The following is a 25,451-nucleotide window of genomic DNA, read 5'->3' as shown; positions in this document are numbered from 1 at the left end:
TGACAAAGGTGAGGAAGCTAAGTCAACTGGGGATCGAAAACCAGTCCTAAGAATCGGTATGTTTCCACTACAGTGAGGGGATCGTCAGTACGGCAAAGCTCTGGTTCCGAATGAAGGGTACAGCACCGACAGAAGTGCATAACACACGACTTTGCAACCGAAAACTGGAAGCCTTGGGCTAAATCCCATGACTGCACCTTGTGGATGGCTACACCAGCACTGGTGGAGCAGTACAAAATGCAGAAGTCATCCGCATACAGAGAAGGCGACATGGATGGCCCTACAGATGCTACTAGACCATTAATGACCAATAAAAATAGAGATACACTCAATACAGAGCTCTGAACGTTCAAATGGCTCTGAGCACTATGGGACTTAACTTCCGAGGTCATCAATCACCTAGAACTTAGAACTACTTAAACCTAACTAACCTAAGGACATCACACATATCCATGTTCAAGGCAGGATTCGAACCTGCGACCATAGCAGTCGCACGGTTCCAGACTGTAGTGCCTAGAACCGCTCAGCCACTCCGGCCGGCGAGCACTGAAGGACCCGATGCTCCTAGATATGGGGGAACTATGGCAGGCACCAACTTGGACATGGAAAGTACGACGTGACAGGAAATTCTGGATAAAAATTGAGAGCGGGCCTCAGAGACCCCACTCGTATAATGTGGCAAGGATATGATGTCACAAGTGGTGTCATATGCTTTTCGTAAATAAAAAAAAAGACAGCAACAAGGTGTTGGCATCTGGAAAGGCTGTTCGGATTGCAGACTCGAGGGACACAAGATTATCAGTAGTAGAGAGACCCAGGCAGAAACTGCCCCGGCATGGCGCCAGTAGGCCACGTGACTCCAGGACCCAACCCACCTGCCGACACACAATATGTTCCAGCAGATTACAAAGAATGTTGGTGAGGCCGATGGGTCAATAGCTATCCACATCAAGTGGATTTTTGCTGGGTTTGAGCACTGGTATGATGGTGCTCTCCGCCAGTGTGATGGAAAGATGCCGTCACACCAGATCCGGTTGAAGATCATGAGGAGATGTCACTTGTAGTCAGACAACAGATGATTAATCATCTGACTATGGATCCGATCTGGCACAGGAGCTGCATCGGGGCACTGTGCAAGGGCACTGAGGAGCTCCCACTCTGTAAATGGGGTGTTATAGGATTCATTGAGGCAGGTAATGACAGAGGACTTTCCCTTCCATCCACCATTTGAGAGTGCGAAAGGCTGGTGGTGTAATTCTCCGACACAGAGGCGTGTGCATAGTGCTCATCAAAGTGCTCGGCAATCGCGTTTGCGTCGGTAGGTAACACACAGTTTAAAGTAACACTGGGAACTCTTGTTGGGTCTGGTACCCAAAAACTTGTTTGATCTTTGCCCAGACTTGGGAAGGTGACGTATGGCACCCAATGGTCGAGACATCTCTCTCCCAATGCTCCTGTTTCCATCTTTTGATAAGCTGATGAATGCGGGCATGGAACCGTTTAAAGGCTATGAGATGCTCCAGGGCAGGGTGCCGCTTATACCGCTGTAGAGCTTGCCAACATTCCTCAATTGCTTCAGCAACTTCTGGCAACCACCAAGGGACTGTGTTTCACCGGGGCACCCTAAATAACGAGGGATCACGTTTTCTGCTGCAGAAACGATAGTTGTAGTTACCTGCTCAACCACCGCATTGTTGTTACCATGTGGGGGATATTCAATGGTGACAGCAGAGGTGAACGCATCCCAGTCTGCCTTGTTTAAAGCCCATCTGGGATGCGTCCATGGGCCTTCTGCCAGGGCAATGACAGGAAGATGGGGAAGTGGTCACTACCACACAGGTTGCCATGTGCTCTCCAGTGGATAGATGGGAGAAGGCCAGGACTGCAAACCTAGAGATCAATGGCTGAATATGTGCTATGTGCCACACTGAAATGTGTGGGGATTAAGAGGCAGAGGTAAAGTTGTGACTCGAAATTTTCGACATCTCTGCCTCTGCCAGTAAGCACAAGCTTCCTCCGGCTCCTCTCATGTGGAAGGGGTTATGAGTGTTAAAATCTCCCAAAAGTAGGAGAGGTTCAGGGAGTTGATCAATCAGTGCAGCCAATGCGTTCAGGGGTATTTCACCATCTGGAGGAAGATATTTGTTGCTGACAGTTATTTCCTGCATATTTCTTATCCCGACAGCCACAGCTTCAAGACAGGTAAGAAGGGGCACAGGTTCACTGCATACGGAGTTCAGGACATAGACACAAACTCCACCTGACACACTATTATAGTGTGTATATGGTAATATCCCCTATAGCCATGGAGGGCAGGTGTCCGCATTGCCAGGAACCAGGTTCCCTGGAGGGCAATGCAGAAAGCAGGTGTAAAGCTGAAGAGTTGCCACAGCTCAGCCAGGTGGTGGAAAAAACCACCGCAATTCCACTGGAGGATGATGATATTGTGAGGCTGGGAAAGCATGAAGCGCATAAAGAGGCAGGTAACGCCTAAGGGTCACATGCTGCTACCAATTGAGTACGTTTGTAGCCATTTATATGGTGGATGAAGCATCAGCAAGATACAGGCCCGCAGGGGACACTAAGATCTCCACTGCATCCTCAGATCGGGAATTTGTACGGAGTGGTGGAGTTGATACCAACAGAGGGTCCCTTTTCTTATCACACTTTTTTGGTTGCTTGCCTTCTCACTTCTCTTTAGGGACTTGCTGGGAGGACTTCCCTGAAGTAGCTTCAGGCACGGAGGAAGACTGAAGCTCTTCATCCAGCAGCTTTTGGCTCCTTGAGCCACTGGCGAGTGTCCACCGTGGCATTAGTGGAGACCTTGGGGGAGAGGGCCCCAAGGGACCCCTTCCATGTGAGAGGAGCCGGAGGAAGCTGGTGCTTCTCCAGCAGGGGCAAGAGGACAGATATCCCCTGCGTTTGGGGGGGGGGGGGGGGGGGAGAGGCATGCTACTGAAGTAGGTGCTTTGGGAGCAACGGAGGAACATTTGCCCCCTACCAACAAGGGGGTGGACGTATTCTGATGGCCCAGAGGGCCCAATGTTCGTGGCACAGAGTGAGGAACCACTGGCACTTGGGACAGCGATGGTGACGTAGCTGCAGCATATGTCGACATCAATCGAATGGGGTGTAATCTTTCAAATTTACATTTAGCCTCTGTGTAAGTCAACCGGTCCAGGGTCTTGTACTCCATGATTCTCTGCTAGTTTTGGAGTACTGGGCACTCTGACGAGCAGGGGGAATGGTGCTCTCCACATTTGATGCAAATGGGAGGAGGGGTACATGGAGTATCTGGGTGCAGTGGACGTCTGCAGTCTCGAAATGTGGCGCTGGAAGTGCAGCGGGAAGACGTGCCAGAGCTTCCAGCACTTAAAGCACTGCATAGGGGGAGGGATGTATGGTTTAACGTCACAGCGGTAAACCATCACCTTAACCTTTTCAGGCAATGAATCACCCTCAAAGGTCAAGATGAAGGCACCGGTAGCAACCCTGTTGTCATCGGATCCTCTGTAAACGCGGCGGATGAAATGAACACTCCGCCATTCTAAACTGGTGCAGAGCTCGTTGTCAGTGTGCAAGAGGAGATCATGATGGAAAATGATCCCCTGGATGATGATGATGATGATGATGATGATGATGATATTTGGGTTGAAGGGGTGCTTGACATCATGGTCATCAGCACCCTGACGAAAAGACAACATGCAAATCTCATTGGAGCGGACGAAGGCTGTCGCCACAAGCGGAGCAGGTTATAGCGTATTATAGTCTGCCGCCCTTCCCTACCAATTTAGGGATGAGGCCTGACAGTTCACAAAATTTCACCACTCTTGTAACACTTATCGGTATCTGGGAGAATGGTGGGCGGATCTACAGCGAGACCTAGGGCTGACCTAATATCAGTATACAGGACACACCTTGCCACAATATGCTGAACTGAAAGCAGCATGCCACAAACTTCACAGAAGGGTGGACCCTCCCGCCGGACGAGGAAGCCATGTGTGAAAGGGCTATCCCTGAAGCACAGTCTGGTAAGCAAAACCCCCTGAAGCACAGTCTCGTAAGCAAAACCTCCTTCCAGCGACGAGGCTGACGTGAAGTCCGCCAAGCCTTTGTGGTCGATTTGAGCGACCGCAGTTTGTTGTCTGTAACCTGCAACCATACAGTCTCCCACTGACACATGATGCATCTGTCAGAAAATGAGATAATGGCATACAATGGGATGGGACATTGATGGACAGCACCATCCCAAAATGCTTCCTTGGCAGCTTTGCCAGCCATGTCGTTACCCTGTATCCCAATGTGGCCAGGTACCCAGCAAAAGATCACCTCCTTGCCATGGTGTTCGAACCGCTGTAAGGAGTCATGGATTCGCTGAAAAAACGGGTCTACCGGATACAGTTGGTGATGTTCCTGCAGTGCAATAAGAGAGTTGGAACAGACAAGAAAACTCATTCGGTGATGTCTGTGAACCCTCTCCAGTGCCATTAGAATGCCATATAACTCCGCATCGTAATTTGTAAATTGTTCTGGAAGACGCACTTTAAAAACCCTATCAGGGAAAATCACATAACAACTGAGAGCATTCCCCTGCTAGGATCCATCTGTATAGTTAATGGTAAAACTATGGTATATACTTAAAATAGAAGAAAACAACGTTGTAAAAACCAAATCTGGAGTACAGCTTTTCGTGTACTGTGTCAAGCTAAAAATAACTTTGGGCCTCTGAAGACACCAAGGCAGCAGTGCATTCCATCCCTGTGTGTATATTTTCATGCCCGGAGATCCATATCCTTGAGACAGTCTGTAGCATGTATACCAAATGGCTGGGTCGCTTGGGGCCGATTCCTGAACAGTCGTTTGAAGGTGGTACTGAACTAAATGTCAATGACTGAGGTGAAGCTGAGATTTTCAGGGCCTGTCGAGCCAAAAGGATATATCGCCCAATCCAGAGTGCTGGTTCACCAGCCTCTGCACACAGACTCTGAACTGGCCTGGTCTGAAAGGCTCCAGTCGATATCCAAATGCCATCCTGGTGGACAGCATCTAACATCCGGAGGTAGGAAGGACAGGCAGATCCGTAGACCACGCAGCCATAGTCTAAGTGTGATCGAACAAATGCTCTATAAAACTACAGGAGCTCAAGGCATTTCAAAATGTTCAGTGACCTGAAGGCCTGTTTGTAGGTCTTTCAGGTGTGGGAGCCATGTTAATTTCAAGTCAAATAATAAACCCAAAATGCGCACAGTGTCATGAAAATGTGAAATACGGTCCCCCATTGTAAGCTCTGACTGGTTAAAACTCCGACAAGCACGATTAAAATTGACACACACAGTCTTCTCAACTGAGAACTGAAAACCAGTTGTCTGGGCCCAAGTTTCCAGCCTCCTAATGGTCAGCTGTAGTTGCCTCATCATCGCCATAAGATCAGAGGAAGAGTAGAAGATAGCAAAGTCATCCACAAACAAAGAGTATTTGATAGGGCTTCTGACTACAGAGGAAATGCCATTGATAATGATTGCAAACAATGTGACACTGAGGACACTGCCCTGGGGCACACCATTCTCCTGAACATAGCAATCAGACATGGCATTGCCAATGCGATAATGAAAACGCCGATCCTCGAGAAAGGATTGTATCAGAAGCGGCAGGCGTCCATGTACGAGGGCTGTTTTTTTTTTTTTTTTTTTTTTTTGGAGGTAGGGATGAACCGGACATGCGCAGCTCCCCCACCACAACCTCTGCTGTTTCCAGCTGCAGTGTGTCAGTTGTAGCTGAGCTACATCCGTGTAAACATGGCCGCTACGCTCGATGCTCCCGCCAAATGTGAGTTACGAAGTGTAATCTGTTTTCTGCAAGCAGAAGGATGTACTGCTGTGGAAATCCATCGCAGAATGAGCAACGTGTATGGTAACAACGTTATGAGTGATGGTAGTGTTCGGGAATGGTGTCGAAAATTTAAAGAAGGACAAACAGACATCCATTATGAAGGTGGACAAGGTCGCAAGTCTGTCGCTACTGTAGTCCTTGTTGAGCGTATTGGTCAGGCGGTGAGATGCAAACGAAGGTTTACAATTAGCGAACTGTCTGATGAATTTCCAGACATTTCAAGGTCTGCTTTGTACTCAAGACCTAGGCTATCAGAAATTGTGTGCACTTTGGATCCCAAAAATGCTGAGTACCAACCAAAAAACACAAAGGATGGCATCAGCATTATCTATTCTCACATGTTATGCCAATGAGGGAAAAGTTTTTTTGAAGTCTATTATTACTGGCGATGAAACGTGGGTCCTCTATGACAATCCTGAATCAAAGGAACAATCAAAGCAGTGGATGCATACAGCTTCCCCAAGCAAGCCAAAAAAGTTTAAACATTCACTGACGAAAAGAAAAACAATGGCCACTGTGTTTTGGGACCATAAAGGAGTGCTGCTGGTGGACTTTATGGAGCAAGCTACGATGATAACCAAGGAAGTTTATTGTGAAACTTTACATCGTCTCCGCAGAGCCATTCAAAACAAACGCAGAGGAATGCTTTCGTTTGGCGTTGTTTTGATCCATGACAACGCCCGACCACACAGTGCCAACATGACAAAAGACCTCCTCAGAAAGTTTAAATGGGAAGTTTTAGTACATCCACCGTACAGCCCGGACCTAGCACCAAGTGATTATCACCTGTTCTGAGAACTGAAGTCATGGTTAGGTGGGCAGCGCTTTGCTACTAACGAAGAACTTCAGGACACCGTCAAGACTTACCTGTCCTGACTGGCGGCAACATAATTTGAGGAAGGCATCGAAAAGCTTGTGTCACGGTATGACAAGCGTCTCAATCGTTTTGGCGATTATGTAGAAAAATAAGTTAAGACTTTACTGTACTTTTGGTAATAAAATAATTATTTTCTGTACATTTTTCTTTTATTTACAGCCATTGGAGGTTGGAAAACAGCACTGGGAGTGGCTCAGGTGACCTCGGGACTCGAGCAGCCAGACGAGGCAGCGGTTGACCATGTGTTCAAGAGTCTTACCCATACAATTAGTAAGGACGACACTCTGGACACTGATAACTGTTAGGGGTACTACAGTTCTTGCCTGGTTTCCAGAATGGAATTAAGATTGCCTCCTTCCAAGTTGTGGGATACTGTCCACCAAACCAGATCTGATTGAAACAAGAGAAGAGCTGAACTTTTGCTTCAGGACATAGATGACGAAGCATGGTATAATGAATCTCATCAGGGCACTATGGATAACTCGTGCACCATGTAAGGTGTCCTTCCCCATATGGCCCACACTTCTGTAAAATTTTGAAAGTGGCAGGTCAAACTATAGAATGGGACCTGAAATCATTGGGCCAAAAAGTGAGAGACTCCTTTTAGTTTCCTTCTATTACAAGCAGGAATACCTCGAGCCTATTCTGACGCCCGCACCCGCAGTGGGAGGGGGCAGGGAGGGTGGGGGATAGGAGAGGGGCAGTGGTGGAGGGTTTGACTGGAGAGCTGCAGAGGGACAGGAAGGGAAATATCAATGTTGAGGTAGTTTACTAGATGGTGGGATAGCTTTTAGAGCTGAAGTTTGGCATCATGTTGCAGTTTGTAGTTGGTCTGGCAGATGGTACCATCCAAGGAAACATGAGAGGCAAATAACTGCAGACTTTTCTGGAATGAGAAAAGTCTGGTGGAGTGGAAACTGGCAGATGAGGTGTCAAAATCTTTGAGACTTCACATAACATATGTGCTGTTTTTGTTTCCAATTCTTTGATTTCAGCTTGCTTTCATTTGTTTGATAATCGCTCCTCCTTTTCTCTTTCACCTTCCTTCAATTTTTGTTTTATATCGTCTTTGTACAAAGAATGTGCACAGCGAAAACAGTGTATAAGACTTTTCTTGATGTTGTCACTGTCAACTCCATTTATGTTCTGGATTGCATCATATATGTATCTTTGAGCAATAAGGCCTTTTTTGTTTGATTTTCAACAATAACTTTGGAGTTTAAAGAAAGGCCTTGATCAACAGAAGTATTTCTATGTGAGTTTAAAATAATTTGCACAAAATCTCTGAATTCTGCGCACGGCCTTGAAGGTAATTTGATTATATTAATCTAGAATTCATCAAGACGATTTTTACTTCTCTTGTAACATTTCCTCTCGTCTTCAATTCTTTTTACCTCTGTAGATCTCCACAAATTCAAGTTTGACATGGACTTCCTTTTAATCCGATGTCCTTCCATTTGATACCAAAATTTCAAGACATACTACCAATCTTCATTGAGCTGGTGTAATGTGATTTCTGGAGTCAAGCAGGAAATCTAAGATGTTAAGTTGTATTTGAGCGATGATCTTTCTGGCACCTTGTCTATTATGCCAATAATGTAAGCTCACATATTTTCCTTCCTTCCTTCTCTCTTCATGTACATTTCTAATGCAAAATCCAGACTGAACTGTCTTTATGTAATAAGATTCTTTACATCCTATAAGTTGATTTTCAATAAAGATGAGTTTTAGCTTTTTAAGACAGCTACTTTCACAACTTGCTGCATCAAAATGTTCATAATATTGTGTAGTACATCATACACATATGGAACCATTGGACATCACTCTGAAAACTGAGTAAAAATAGTTCCAACAAGCATGCTGTTGAACTGAAGAATGTGTTTTGGAGCTAGCAGTTTGTCAATGACAGCTTCAGAAACAACTCTGAAACTTGATGAATAAGGAATAGTTTTCGATTTCTTTATCTCAGAGACAGAAGTTCAAATATGTTTAAGAATTTTCACAGCTTTTTCAGCTGCAAAAGCAATTTCGACCCATCTTGTTTCACAAAATGTCTTAGGAAAAGATGAAGATCTGGTTATCTCAGTGAATTGTGACCATCGTGGAGGTGAACTGTGCACTAAATAATAAAGTGCTCTCAAAAATGAGAATTTCCCAATTGCTTTTGGATACACCTGTTCTGAAAGTGCCGTGTAATACGTGAAAACTGCAGGTACCAATTTGTAGCAGTTGTAGACGATCCAAAGATCCTTTTACTTCCTTATTGAAGTCATTCAAAGGTTTTAAATTCATGTTTGGTCCACTCACTGATAACTGCCAGTTTTTTTATGTTTTCCAAACCCAATTATCTTTTTACACCTTTCAATAAATCATTTGCCCTTGTATGTTTCACAAAACAGAATCAATGTAACAACTAACCATAAGTGATTTATCATGGTCCCAAATGTAAATCCATCTGGGTTTTTTGAAAAAACAGTATTCATACTGTCATCAAATACAAGTACAATCACTTCACATTTGTCAATCAGGTCAGCAAGTTTACGTCTCACGTATTGTGCCATTTCGTATACTATTCTGTAACAAAGTTTTGATTTTTGCAACAGCATTTGCTTTGCAATTTGACTGTCTGTAAATAATTAAGGGAATAATGCTAGACAATCCTCTGATCTCCGAACTGACAGATGATTCCTGATGGTGTGCAATCACTACAAAATAGCATTTCGTGTAATGTCATCTGAGAGAAAATATGACTGCACTGTAGACTAATTCCCTGGATCATTCTGTGGCTTTGAATATATTGCTTTGTTTGCTACTAGACCTACTATTAAACATGACACTATCTATATAAGCCAGTAAATAATACACACTTACAAATTAATAAATTGTACTTCATATTAAAAATAGTTTACATTTCTTAAAATTGCGATGAAATTCCCAACTCCCTCCCATTTAAAAACTCTGTGCAACCCTGTAGTTTCTTCCCTAGTCTGGATCTAACCTTTGTGTCTCAAATTTGAAGAATGCAACTGAGATTTTTCGTATTTACTACTGAGAAGAATCTTGTGTACATAACAGGGCAAATTTGATTCTCAAGTCACAACCCACATGATATTATTCTCAAGTCACAACCCACATGATATTCTAACTTGCTTTCAGCTCATACACTCAACTTCACACTTACTAAGCAACCAACAGTCGAACACGATTCCAGCTGAAGTTGCCCAACAGCTTCCAGGGGGACAAAAATTTTATTTTCTATACCTCATACAATTACTCACCAATCTTAGAATTTTAAAATGTTGTTGTAATCTATTTACTCATTACAACACATAATCTTGCATTAAAGGTTTAATACAATACGGCAAGTATTATAGCTAGAAACTGTACATATGTGTTGACTGTGTAATTCACAGTGTGCAAATTACACAGATTATGTATTTGAGAATGAACTTCACACCTTATTTAAAACCTTTTCTAAAATTTTTCTTGCTCATAGCCCTATAAAATATTGAGTGAGAAACAGTTTATGGCTTAGTAAATGTTCGCCGTTTTAACTTCAAACATTATGTTTAATTTTTTGTCACTTTACTACCAGCACATTTCTTTCAGATGTTTGAAACTGTTCTAACATGGGAGTTTGATTCTTTAAGGAATGGAGTGGAGGTATTGGGGATGTTACTGGTTCATCCCTATACTAAACCACTGAATACTTTTATCCCTCTACAGAACAACAACTAAATAGCAAAAGATAAGTTGCTTATGTGTTTTATACAATGATATTGCTTTTTAAACAATGTATTTTTACAGGTCTTAATCTGCAATATTCCATCCACAAACTTAAACATACTGGTACTAAAAATAGATGAGTTAAAAATTTGTAAGTTGTGTAAAAGTTATTCCTAAAATTACCTTGGAGTGATGTACGACTGTGTCAAAATTTTGTTGCTGAAGGTTCAGAATGTTGCATGAATGCACCTAGTGGCAACAACTTTTGCAAATTTGCACTGAAACTCTGGTGTTTTATGCTCTCGCTGTGCCTTTTGAAAGCATTTTTCCCCATGCCAGAAATGTTGCTCACTTTCTTGCACCAAGTACAAATAGCATTTGTACTTTTTTGGGGGGTCAGAAGCAACACACAGACATACAAGCTAATAAGATTTTCAATATTGCATTGTGCTTGTAAGCGATTTCGAAATTTTTGTAAGTTCAACATCCCCAAGGTGGAAACACTATTTTAAATAATTTGCTGGCATGGACTTGTTCAAAGCCATACTACAATTTTGTCCCGTTCATTCTCTTTCCAATTATTGTTTGTTACACAATGTTATAAACTGTGATTACCAGCATTCTTTTATTGGACGGTCTGCACAGATTTTCATTACTATGTCGTTAAGAGGTTTTCTACCTTTATTCAACTGCTTAAAAGTGAAAGTACTTCCGAATAAATGAAAGCATTTGAAGGAAAGTGTTTATTTTATTTTGTAGCCCCTGTCTTCATACTGCTTAGAACTACTGCCCAGCAATACGATCCAACAGTGTGTGGCGTTGTAGTAAGTAGCCAATATGCAGCGTACAGTCATTTGTTTCAACTTGAGCATGTGAGCAGAGAAACGATGAATGAAGAAGCTACTTCTGGCCCGTCCATATCTACAACACCATCGACACAGGGTGAAGTGAGAAAATTTATAATAAATGTCACGCAGTGTTGCAACTGGAAGAAAATGCAAACAGGAGAGTATATACTTATGGCTAGCTTTAATTTCTTCATTCATAACTTTACGTCAGACTGTCACCATCAAGCAGTCACCAAGCCCCAGAGATCTACCACACAGTCGTCTAGCCCCAGAGACCTATTTGAAACATATCAGTAGCAGTCATTACTCTTCATGACTGTGACATCTTGTTTTCCATTGTTGCTAACTTCAACAATTTAACAGTTGATATAGTTAGCATTACAACAGGCTTAACGTAATTTAACACACTGTACTAAACTGAATATGAACATCTCTATAAGACACTTTTAAAAAACTTACTACTTCCATGTATTTCTACAATAGCAGCTGCTCTGTACTTTATGCCAATCTTTGATGCAATGAATTCTTCCATGTCTCCCCACCTCTCGCACCTGCCTCATGACAGTTCAAAGAGTATAAAACAATTACAAATCACTGTGAAAACACTGGATCACCAATGGGTATTATGTGTGTAACATATAGATTCCCCTTTGAATATCTGAATGCTATTTGAAATATCACAGATGGTTTGAACTGATAACATAGCAATATGGGTACGGTACCGATTTTTTTTGTTATCAAAGTTATTAAATAAAATTCATGGTTTTTCCCCAATTTTTAAAATTCCAGGTTTTTTCCAGTTTTCCCGGATTTCAAGGTTCACTGGACACCATATAAAGTATAACAGGTTGAGTTAGAGGCACACACGGTTTGGAGGTAATAAGAGAAACATTTAAACTTTCAGTAGTTACAAGATATGTGCAGATGATGTAACTGATCTGGCTGCTTGCAATAAGCAAGTTATCTGCAATTCAGTTTCCATCAGAAATTTTCAACTGACATCATAAATATTTCATAGACAAAAATTTACTCACCAAGTGGCGGTAGAACATACACATAAAAGACTGTTGTGATTGGCAATCTTTCGGAGCCAGTGCTTCCTTCTCCAGGCAGGTGGGTTGAAGGGGAAGGAAGATGGGTGAAGGAAAAGGACTGCAGGGGTCTATGAAAAGGGGTAGATCTTGAGAAAGTCACCCAGAACCGCAGGTCAGGGGAGAGTTACTATATGGGTTGAGAAGGAAAAACTCTTCATTGTTCATAACTTTCCATCAGTCTTTCCTTCTCATCCCATATGGTAACTCTCCCCTGACCTGCAGTTCTGGATGACTTTCCCAAAATCTTCCCCTTTTCCTAGACCTCTCTAGTCCTTTTCGTTCACCCATCTTCCTTCCCCTTCAACCCTTCTGTCTGGAAGGCAAGCCACTAGCTCCAAAAGCTTGCCAATCACAACAGTCTCATGTGTGTGTTCTGTCACCACGTGGTGAGTAGATTTTTTTATCTCTCCAGTTAAATAATTTCATAAATAGTTAGTTGTTTTGTTGTTATCATAAATAAATAATATCACAACAATTGCATTAAGCACTTGATTTTCATATTTCTGCGGACACTGATGTGAGTGAAAGGAAACCTTTGGCACTTGCTGTATACAAATCCTTCAGTTCTGTAATACAAGGTGTTTATAAATGAATATCGGGGTTTTAACGCTTTAAAATATTTATTATATTAAACTTACAGTTATAAATGATATGTCAAATTAAAGAGCAGCTCAAACAGTTTTACCAAGAACCTTATAAACGTTCAATGTGAGCACCATTTGTCATACGGCACACATCAATTCTATAGCCGAGTTCTTCACAAACATTGATAAGTGTGTCTTCAGTTATTGTAGCAACAGCTGCTTCAATCTGGTTTCTTATTTCAGGGAGGTCTGCTGGTAGCGGAGGCACGTACACATGATCCTTGATGAAGCCCCAAAGGAAAAGATTGCATGGCGTTAGGTCGGGTGAATGTGGAGGCCATGCAAAGCAAGCCCCGTCATTGGGCCCCTTGCGGCCTATCCGTCGCTTGGGTACAGTAAAGTTCAACCAATCGCGTACTTTGCTATGCCAGTGAGGTGGCGCACCATTTTGCTGGAAAGTGAAGTTCTCTGCCTCGTCTTCTTCCAACTGAGGGAAGATCTGTTGCTCTAGTGTATCAAGGTAAGAAATGCCAGTAACAGTAGGTTCACAAAAAAAGAAAGGCCCACAAACTTTCCGTCGTGATACGGCACAAAAAAAGCAGTCACTTTAGGGGAATCTTGTTGCATTTGTACCACCTCATGAGGATTTTATGGGCCCCAGGTGTGCAAATTGTGAGTGTTAACATGTCTACTAAGGTGAAAGGTCAAATCATCACTGAAGACAACATGATCCAGAAAATCTTCATCATCATGAAACAACATTTCGTTTGCGAAGTTGGCACGTAATCCATGGTCTGCCAGCTTTAGAGCCTGTAATAATTGCAACCGGTAAGAACGTAGTTGTACGCGTTTTCTTGAAACTTTCCAAACAGTCGACACGGGAACTTTTAATTCACGACTAGCCTTCCAGACTGATTTAGCTCAAGAGTCTCTTCACTAACTCTTGGTAGTTCTGTGCCCTTCCCTTCACAAAGCCAGCCAGTATCTTCAAATTTATGATACCATCTACGAATGTTGTTATCACTTGGAGGATTACAACCAAACTTCAGCCAGAACACACATTGCACAGTAACTAGAGATTTGGTCTTTGCAAACTGCAAAACACAAAACACTTTCTGTTCACTAGTCACCATCTTCACTACTACCGCTGTCTAGCGGACCGCGGCGGAAACATTGCGTGCTGCGCATGCGCACTGGTGCCAAACAACTGTGAGTTGCTCTTTCATTTGACATATCATTTATAATGATAAGTTTAATGTAATAAATATTATAAAGTGTTACAACCCCAATATTAATTTATAAACACCCTGTACAGCTCTGACTATCACTGATGCAGGCAGACATGAAGGGATTGTTCAAGTGGAGTCACCAAGTTTCAATTATGACCTAGGAAAAATAGTTACAGAATTAATTCTTTGTCTAACATTAACTGAATTTCACACTGGTGCTTGGCAGAACATGATAATAATATTAAAAAGGAAAAACACTTCCTAATGTTCTGTAAAATTTTATTTACTTGGTCACCAGTTCAGGTCACCTTAAGATGGCATGAGAAGGCAAAAAGCAGTTGGTGACCAAATGAATATAGTTTTGCAGAACATTAGGAAGTTTTTTTTCTTTTCAAAATTAATTTTTTGTTTGTCTGCATGTACAGCCTCTGTCTGCGGTCCTGGTATAAAGCAATGTTGCAACATTTAGAAAATGTATGTAAAATTTTTCGAGTCTAAAAATAAATGCCGCCTCCTTTGTCAAGGAAATTATGATTTTCTTTTTTCCTTTAAGCTGTGATGCACACTGTTTCTAAAACAGTGCTAGTAATAATGAAAAATAAAAAAATAAATAATAACAGACTCATCAATGGCAAATTGTTATTGCAGTCTAGAGTAAATATGAACTACTGTTCAAAAGTGACCAGAGAAAAGTATAACAATTAGTCTACCCAGTTATGTGACACGTTTTTCGGAATTAAAGGAAGAAAATTGTTTGCAAGAATCATGACCTAAAAGCCCATATCTATCAATTTTAATATCAACATATTGTCTCTCTTTGTAGAACAACATACCCTTGACTGTCTAACACCTTCCAACACTATCAACGCTGAACAGCTGTGCTGAAAGATGTATGACTAATTCATGTTAGACAAAATCAGTGAAAAGATTTGCTTGTCTCTCCCCAACTAAGAAGACACTTGGTTTGGAACTGACCTCTTTCCTTGGATGACACAAGCACGTGTGGCAGTTATTTCTGTAATTATGGTGATATATATATGAGGTGGAACATTTCCTGAACAGCCAAAATGCAGACTTCCACAATCAAGCTTTCACAAAGTTGTTCATCATTTGGAAAACTGTCACGTTGAAGGACTAATGTACAGAGAAGAACTAGCATATTCACAAAGTTTCATGGTCAGAGCTGGTTGTTTCCAAGTGATACTTTAATACTACCCACCATACAAACAGAAATACAATGGTTGTTTGCAAACAACCATCTTTTGACTCTACCAATGGCCATCTGGATGTATCAGCAGGTGTTAATGACTGTGGTTTATTTCAAGATCAATTGTTAACACAGACTAATACATCACTTTTGCATGTTCTCCATATTGGGAAATAGAAGTATGTTAACATTTAACAGTTTTCTGTTGAAAAATGTATGTGTATCCTACACAATCAGGAAAAGTCAGTTAGGAGGAATTACACAACTCTTAAAAACATATTCACATCTAGCCAACACATTTATCCTGTCATGGGTTTTGATCATTTGATTTGCAAGTTTCTATTGGTCCTACAAATAGTAAAGTAAGAACTACACTGAGGTGACAAAAGTCATTGAATAGCAATATTCACGTATACAGATGGCCATAGCATCACATATGCAAGGTATTAAAGGGCAGTGCATTGGTGGGACTTATTTCTACTCATGCGATTCATGTGAAAAGGTTACTGACATGTTCATGGCCACATGATGGGAATCAACAGACCTTAAATATGGAATGGCACTTGGAGCTAAACACATGGGACATTCCATTTCAGAAATCGTTAGATAATTCAATATTCTGAGGTCCACAGTGTCACGAGTGTGCCGAGGAAACCAAATTTCAGGTATTACCTCTCACCACGAACAATGCAGTGGCCAACAGTCTTCACAATCGAGAGCAGTGGCGTATGTGTAGAGTTGTCTGTGCTAACAGACAAGCAACACAACACGAAATAACCGCAGAAATCAATGTGTGATGTGCAATGAATGTATCCATTAGGACAATGCAGCCAAATTTGGTGTTAAGGGACTGTGGCAGCAGACGACCAAAGCGACTGTGTTTGTTAATGGCATTACATCGCCTACAGCATCTTTCCTGGGCTGGTGACTTTATTGGTTGGACCCTAGACAACTGGAAAACAATGCCCTGGTCAGATGAGTGTCAATTTCAGTTGGTAAAAGCTGATTGTAGGTTTTGAGAATGGTGCAGACTCCATTAAGCCACGGACCTAAATTGTCAATAAGGCACTGTGCAAACTGATGGTGGCTTCATAACGGTGTGGGCTGTGTTTACATGGAATGGGCTGGGTCCTCTGGTCCAATTGAATTGATCACTGACTGCGAGTGGTTATGTTCAGTTATTTTGGGACTGTTTGCACCAATGCACGGACTTCATGTTCTCAAACACTGATGTCATAACTGGGCCACAATTATTCGCAACTGGTTTGAAGAATTTTCTGGCCAATTTAAGGGAATAATCTGGCTACTCAGATCACACGATATGAATCCCACTAAACATTTATGGGACATAATCGAGAATTCGGAGCACAAAATCCTGCCACAACTAAACTTATGCAATTATGGTCGGTTATAGAGGCTGGCTCAATATTTATGCAGGGGACTTCCAACAACTAGCCGAGTCTATGCCACATCGAGCTGCTGCACTACACTGGCCAAAAGGAGGTCCAACACAATATTAGGTGGTATCCCATGACTTGTCACCTCAGCGTATTATAGGGGGTGCACCATGTTGCCCCAGACGTTTGAGACTAATCAGAGTTTCACCTTAATACCTACCTCTATGGAATTTTGTTCACAGCGCTTTAAGGGAATTTTGTGAAGGTATGTGCATTTCTCACAAGCCATACAGTGAAGCCTATACTGTGATGCAATATTACAGCGTTCTGCGAAGCTATGATCATCAAAGTGAGCAGTAAGAATACATTCAGAGTAAATAATTAATTTTTACAATTACTTCCCACTACATTTACTTCTTACTGGAAAGCAAGACATTAAGAATTACTACAAACTAAAAAGAAAATTAAAAATATCTGCTCTCCCACAATTTATATGACTGTAAAGACTACTTCCTTTTACTTGCATGGCAACTATCAGTGTTTACTTAAAGAGGATACCATTGTCATAACATGTAGAGAAAAGTTATTCTCAAAGAATTCCGAGTTCATCATAAAAAAAAAATAGTATTCCAATTAATTCCACTGTTACACTAAGAATGAATAGCACTAATAGTTTATTTGAGTTTAATGATAGTTACGCTCTCTTCATTACACACTTCACATCCTTGGACGTTATCTTTCGTAACAGAATCCACAGGACATGAATGAATGAGTAAATGAGTGTAGGTAACAGGTGAGTAAAATATAGTTTAACAATAATCACAAGGTTTCACAAAGATCCCAGTTACATTTGACACTTCTCTGGTTTGCAGCTGGATCATCAAATCAGTATCACACAATATTTTGACAGACCACCTAGTCACTGTTTTCAGGTGAGATGCAGTCGTTGCTAAATCTCATTGAACTGCTGCTATGCTGAAACCAGTGCCATATATAGACCAGCAGATAGTACTCAGCAGGTGCAGCAAGTGTTGCAACTGCTGCCCCCACTGCAAGAGTTACTAGCAATGCTGCTGATGGTGAAGGCACACAGAAACAAGTTACTGCTGCTGTAAATAATCATCAAATTATTCTGCCAATAGATAACAATGTTTTAATGCAGGTCACAAGGTTTCACGACTTGCTCAGAGGACAGCTGTTGTCCCTATTAATAAGATTATCAGCCAGCCTCATTTCAACAGAGTCCTTCAGAAACCAATCTCAGTAACAAGAAGAGACAGCAAGCACCTGTGTCGATTATATTTCATTGTTTGTGCCTTCGTTAAACAATGCTTCCACCACTGTGGAATTTTCAGGTTTGTGCAGTTGAAGATAGGCGTGTGGAACATCGTCGACACACGCTGAAATGTAATGAGACGCAGGAGATTGCTGCTGCTTCTCATTACTGGTATTGCATTCTGATGGAATCAATTGTAAATAGGTTGGCTGATAATCTTACTAATAGGGACAAGGGCTATCTTGTCATAAAACCCTGCACTGACCTACACTAAAACACAATGTTCTCAATTGGCAGAAGAAATCAGTGATACCTCATTTTTGTTTGTAGCACCAACAGCAGTGTTACTAGTATCTTATGTAGTAGGGGCACTATTCACGACACTTTACGCATGCACTAAGAGATCTCTGCTGCTCTAAATAAGGGCAATGGTTCCAATATAGCATCAGTTTAACGAAACACAACAACACTAGTGTCTCATAGGAAGATAGCAGCCAGGTGGACAGTCAAAATATTGTGTTAATCTGAATTGAAGACCCAGCTGCTAACTCTAGAAGATCATCATAAGCTATTCTTTTGGGAAAGTCTACAAGTCATTAAGTAATTTTGTGTGTCAATCACTCACCTCAATATTATCATCACTGCTTTTACGATTATTTGTGAAAACTGGTTTTGTAGCTTTCTTTTTCTTCTTCTTTTTCTTCCGTTTGACAAAGACATTTTCATCCTTAGTGCCTTCAGCAGCTAATGTTGTCTCAGTTTCATTGTCATCCTCTTTAACTTCTGATTCTGAATGACTCTGCTGGATTAACTGTAAATTAATTGATATTTTTAAGATATTAATTTATGCACTGTATGGTAACTGATCAAAGAATTAATCCTTAAATAAGATTTAAAAACTGCTGAATTGGGAAGCATTTTCAAAACTAAATACATCAGTATTAGTCATCAAATCTTCCTATTTCACAAGGAATGGACTAATTAATTTTTGAAAGTGCTTCATTTCATTATTATAAGATTGTTATGTGTTTAAAAATCTTAACTTAGAGTTCAGCTTATGGACAGTTTACATTGCATGCAACAACTAAATTTATCTCGCAGATCATAGAGCAGCCAATATTTGCAACTTGTATCTGTCAATTAACTTTTGTTACACAGACATTAGCAGATGGAGACAAACTGCTTACCCTCCTGAGCAGCGGTGTATAGGTTGAGCTCTGTAGCAGTTAATTTCACAAGGAAAAAGGTATATGAGAGGCAGTTGGACATTGGATAAAATCATTTGTTTTAAACTCTTGTCACTTCAAACAAAATCCTGGAGCTATTGATAGCTGCCTCTCCCTACATCATGTGTGGAGATCATTAGTAACCAAGAAGTAGGTGATGATTTGGATATCAGATAACTCTAGCATTCACCAACAATATAAAATTGCCTCTGTTGTTCTCATGTAAAACAATATTATCTCATTAGCATTGCAAAATTAACTAAAATGGATCTTATGAGTGCAACAATTCAGATGACAAATAAAAGATTTCAAATCTATCCACTGAAGTAGCCGACAGTCTACAGATGATAAGACAAGGCCGTTTTTTCAACAACACCTTGTTGAAATCAACTGATTGTTGTCCTTTGAGTCTATCCTCTTAATCAAATCCCAATGATATCTAGACAAGATGAAAAATTCTATGTCCTCAAATACACTTTATAAGCCAATGTACATCTGTACTCCACAAGCCAGCTTTCAGTGTGTAGTGGAGTGTATTTTTGGTACTACTATCATTTCCTACTTTCCCGGGGTCAACTCAAGTGTGTGATACAACTCATCTGCTAAGACCTTCAACCTAATTATGTTATGGGAGTGCAGTGTATTTGAAATGTATTGTTTGCAGAGGACCTGTTGGAGTATGTGGTGGTACACACTAGAGTGTAATGTTTACATTTCTACATTGTGATTGTTATTAGTGATATTGGACTCCACGAGCGCTTTTGGGGACAATACTCTAAGAGTTTGTGGTGGTTTGTTAGCGAGTTATTTTGATGTTCACAGTTAAGGGCAACAAATTCATTTTCTGATTTTAAATTATTAGTGCAGAGTGTTGTTTATGGTCGGAGATTTGTCTATGTCGGAGCCAACATCTTGCTTTATCAATCCCCACCATCCATGTACTGATTATCACAAAGTGCATGCCACACTGGGACAAGCATGGAAGTCAGTCCTCCTTTGCTCTCTATGGTCTCTTGTTAGGTTGAACGGAGTTCATCTGGTGGACAAGTGTATCCACATTACCAACAGAGATGGATGACAAGCTGAGCAGTGAGGTGTTTGATAGTGATTTGTCAATCACTTGAAATGAGAGTTTCCACACATTCCAACAATGCAAGAATCACAGCTGTGTGCAGCCGACACACAGGAAATCATACAGGTTTGGAATGATGACAAATGCCTCGCCCAACGACTCCCTGAGCTTTCGTTCACTGTCAAGTCTCCATAGACTTTCTGCAAGCACCTATGAATGTGTGTTATGCCAAAAGAAACTCAATGACAGTTCTCTGCTTGGAATGCACCTATGTTATAGATACCATTTTGAATCCTACATATAGTGCCACCAGTTATCGAAATGTCATAAAACCGTAGAGGCTGAAGCAGAAACATTAAATGATACCACACAATAAATTTCCCTTTTTTTCACCCAAAACTGCCTGAGAAAAAAAAAAACTGTGTGGCTTTACTTATTAAACGTTCCTTGTAATTATACATTATCGTAGTATGTACAGTATGTGGGTCTGCGTGTATAGTTGTGTATTGGTCAGTATGTTGGATTGCCAGTGGTGGGTATCGTATGTTTGGTTTACCTGCATTAGTGTGGTTAGTGTTCCATCAGTAGTTATATTTGGGCACAGGTTGACCAATTTTGTCAATTCAGCATTTTGTTAGTTTTTGTGATGCTGTGTTTTATACCTTCCCTGTTTCATCCACAAACTGTGCAAATGGATGATGACTGTGAGTAAGCTTCTGTTGATGAAGTGTGTTTTGAGTGATCTACTTCCCGTATCGCATATCCTCCAGCTCTCTGATATCCCGCAGTAACGGGCTACAGGTTTCGTATGCTCTGTGATAACTACTTATTTAATTTTTTGTTGTATTTGGGATCTATAAACAAAAAATACTTTGTCATAATTTAAAGATTGTAGATTTTCTCGTGTTTATTCTGCCATCTTATGACTGAGTAATGTACAAACAATACTTTAACTGTCTTTGTTTCTTTCACTCTACAATCTTTATGTAACTCACTATTTCAACTGCTACTGGACATCAGTGTGAGGCTGACTTTAGTCAACTTGCTTTCTCTAAACCTGCCACGATGAATGTAATCATTTGAACACAATAACTTGCCAACTGTCACTGTGTGTGTGAATTCATTTGTTTCAATGGTTATGCACATGTGGAGATAGGCTACAGACTCAGCCAGTTTTTAATTATGGCATGTAGGATAAAGGGCAATATTCAATATTAATGGCCAGTGATGGAGAAATACAACAAACATCACAAACATCATGGTGACTGGATCGTCATATCTGTGGTGATTTTTTTCAAACAAGATAAGTTACAGATCAGTCTGCTGCCCCAGCCAGGTTTTTTTTGCTAATACATTCTCTGGCTTTGCCATCTCACAACCAAAGTGTCACCTCTCAAACTAACCTAAGCCTCAGGTTACACTACAAATCAGTCTGTCAGTAAAACCACGTCTTTTGCTTTCCAAAATCGTTAGCCTCGCCCACTAACAAACAAACCGTGAAAATACAAGCAAAAAGGTGATGTCACAGCAGCCATTAACGTTATGTCACTGGTTGAGGCCAATGACTAGTATTTTCCTGAAATGTACACTTACTGTATTTTCTGGGAGACATTTTAACTGACTTGTTTAACAGCTGTTACTAAATTGCAACAAATTTCATTTTTGTACATATCACACTCATTGGCGGACAGTATGCTCCAATAAACAAGTATCACTTAAATGGAATATTCTCTGAAGCAAGTTCCATATCATTATGATACACCATTATCGTGCTATTTACAAACATCTACCTAAATTTAAAAAAAATATGTATAAATGAATAAAAATAAATAAATAACATAAAAAAGAAGTGGGATATTAAAAGTGTTATGCTCCATCAACAACGAGATCATTGGAGGTGGAACATAAATTTGGATGGACAGGTTTGTCGTCAGCGCGATGGAATGCCATGTCAAGGGGCCTGGGTTCAATTCCCGGGTGGGTCGGGGTTTTGCTCCGCTCAGGGACTGGGTATTGTGTTGTACTCATCACCACCACCACCACCACCACCACCACCACCACCACCACATTACCATTGACATTAACATTAACATGCAAGTCGCCGAAGTGGCGTTAACTAAAGACTTGCACCAGATGTCCGGTCTACCCGACAGGAGGACCCAGCGATACGACATGTCATTTGAGAAAGAAAATCTCTGGCTGATTTGAGGGAAACAATTTGATATGAAATGATGGAAAAAATAAAAGGGGATGACTAGAAGCTGATTTTGCCTCTGCTGCTCATGAATGGTCTAATCCAGTTGGTCAATCACTAACCAACTAACAATGTTTAGCAGGAGTGTTCATCAGACTTTACCTACTTATTTCTGCCGTTTTCACAATATGATACAGTGATTTGTTATTACTAGACTGCGTGTCTAACACTGTACAACAAGAGTGAAAATACTAAATATAAATAGATGTGCAACTAAAGCACTGAGTTGGATAGTAAGAAGTGCCTAAATGTCTCACTTGGAAAGTGTACATCTTGTGATTCATGAGGATGCAAGTTCATGTACAAACAATTTCAAAGAGACATTTCTTCACTAATCTTTAACTCTTTATGGCACACATTGAGACAATTTTGTTGTTCTGTGGTCATAGTGTTCTGGTAATTTAGTAACTACCATTCTCCAAATCCTCAAAAACCCAGTAAAATAACATAATTTCTAAATACAAATAGTACAATGTGGAGGCACTCTAGTCAACAGTACTCTCAATTTTTAAAAATTCATTTAGCCTTAGCAGTAATGCTGAAGTACAGTTCTACCTGTGTAAGAAAAGTACAATACTATGTATCAAAAACAATGAAAATCTGATGTGGGGTGAGAACTGTGGATGGAATGTTTTCAGTGTATTTTTCAGTTTAAGGCCGCACAAATTTGTGTAGATCTAAGCTGATAAATGCAATGAACTAATTCCGTTAACAAGACAGTCACTATTTTCTCCAAAGTCAGTATGACTAATCTGTGAGCCTTAGGAATGCTATAACTGCTCACATGTCAATGAATGTTGTAATATGTTTTTAGCCTTTCTTAATAATATCCAAGTTTCATTACTCAGCAGAAACACCACAAAAGTGCATTTATTGGAACAGGGGAGTCCAAAACTGAACTCTCAAAACAACTATGGAAATGGTTTCCTGGCTGTAAAGGCAAACATCCTTCAATTTAAAACTCCATTACCTGTCATAAATAAACCTACAAATGACCATTGGTTGTGTCTGAGAAATAGTAACATGACACCATTAAATGTTGTCAATAAAATGTTTATCAAAATTTTGATACATCTTCAATAAGTAAGAAGCTTAGAGGAAACAAGGTGAACTTTTCCCCAAAAGGTAGGTCCAGTGGCTAAAAGAAGAGAACAGACACATACTATACAAAAAGTAGACTTGCAAGCTGTATCAACGTAGGACAACAAATTACAATACATAAAGCGAATTTGTACCTATTACAATCTACGGAACCTATTAACCCTACTGCATCAGGCTACACTACATAAGTTACCAAAATATTTATTTTGCATTCAGATTCACTGGCTTTGTCAGATCACAATCAATTTATCAAATTTCAATCATTCATGCAATGCTGCAGATCAAATTCTCATTAAACCAAAATGCGAGGTGAGTCCACTATCATGTTTTAGCCATGTGACATGCAAAATGAGGATGCATTAAAATTTGTGGAATGGATTAGGATAACTACAGTTTGATTCTGGTGGAGAGGAGAGCTAAATGGCTCTTTAGACAGCACCAATGACTGCGAGAAATATAGTCAAGCAGATAATTTTAATCTGTCAGGACAATTCTTCAGTAAACTACGCTTTGTGGAATGCATTCACTCATACTATTTCATTTACCATGGCCAAGGTGTTAGTGTGGAAAATCATCCAGCAGTTGATTAAAAATGTGACAAGGAAAATGTTTTGTTCCAGAGATTACCACCCTCCAAAATCAAATAACTAGCTGCTAGGTTTCGAATCACATGTTCCTCATTACATATTGAATGTAAAAAAATAATTCTGCTGAAGCTGACCAAATATGGATTCATAAACCATGGTTGAATGAACCACGATTTCCTCGTAGCACTGTTCCCAGCACTCCAGCAGATAATTAAACATACAGCTTACAAAAAGAAAATATTTTTCTGATACTGAACAGCAGTTTGTAGATTGCCAGAGCTGAATTTCAGTATTCAATATGCTTTGTCAATGTGTTTTGGAATGCATTGTTGTTATGCCTACAAGTAAATGACCGGTTGATACATTACGGTAAGTCTTGAAAAATGATTTCTAGGATTTTGTTTACTATTACAAACAGCGTATGGAAGCGATTACGACCAAACATTACACAACATTACGCATAAATTTCGGTGAGATACTTACTAAATCATATGGATTTACATTGAAATCTTTCCTTTTCGCCCCTCCTCCAACAGTCACATCAAGTTCTGTTTCGCTGTTTGCAGCTGGTTCTTCAAAGTTCTCGTCACCACGTAACTTTCTTAACACTCGCGACGACATCCTGGAATCAACTTTTGTAGACTGCTCATCCCTTTAAATATATATCAAATCATTGTGTTATCCACATATTTAAGAAAAAATTGGGTGTTCGGAACCTGCACATTTCCACAAACCACAACCACGAACTGATTTCTAAATTCTCCGCGAATACTTTACGAATGTGTTTAATATCTCTGCTTACTGACGTTTCAGCAACAACAATCGACTTACAAAACAGGATAGCACCTGAAGTTACCGATTTTAACATTAAACATCGAAATTTCAAAATATCTTGATCAGTCATCTATCACCCTTTCAAATTAGATCTATAAGTATGTAAATACCTGTATTAATTATATTTTTTCTTGTTCGTAAATTGTAGGATAATCCCATGAATGTACCATACGCTTGTGAAAGTGATTCTCGGATAAGTAAAAGCCCTACTACCGATTTCTCTGATGAGCCATAAAGCCCGGTCCACACG

General features: G+C 40.4%; 1 protein-coding gene across 1 annotated transcript in view; it reads right to left on the bottom strand.

Moving 5' to 3' along the window:
* Positions 1–25,183, bottom strand: part of LOC126187440 (transcription factor 25) — a 152,458-nt gene extending 127,275 nt beyond the window's left edge. The window contains 2 exon segments of the mRNA XM_049928520.1: positions 18,753–18,938; positions 24,851–25,183. Coding sequence (XP_049784477.1) covers positions 18,753–18,938; positions 24,851–24,988 — 324 coding nt within the window. The 5' untranslated portion in view covers positions 24,989–25,183.
* Between the last annotated feature and the right edge of the window lie 268 nt (positions 25,184–25,451).

This window comes from Schistocerca cancellata, chromosome 5 (assembly GCF_023864275.1).
Source record: "Schistocerca cancellata isolate TAMUIC-IGC-003103 chromosome 5, iqSchCanc2.1, whole genome shotgun sequence".
NCBI classification, from domain to species: Eukaryota; Metazoa; Arthropoda; class Insecta; order Orthoptera; family Acrididae; genus Schistocerca; species Schistocerca cancellata.
The sequence above is the reverse complement of the archived record's forward strand: the minus strand, read 5'-3'. Positions and strand labels throughout refer to the sequence as shown.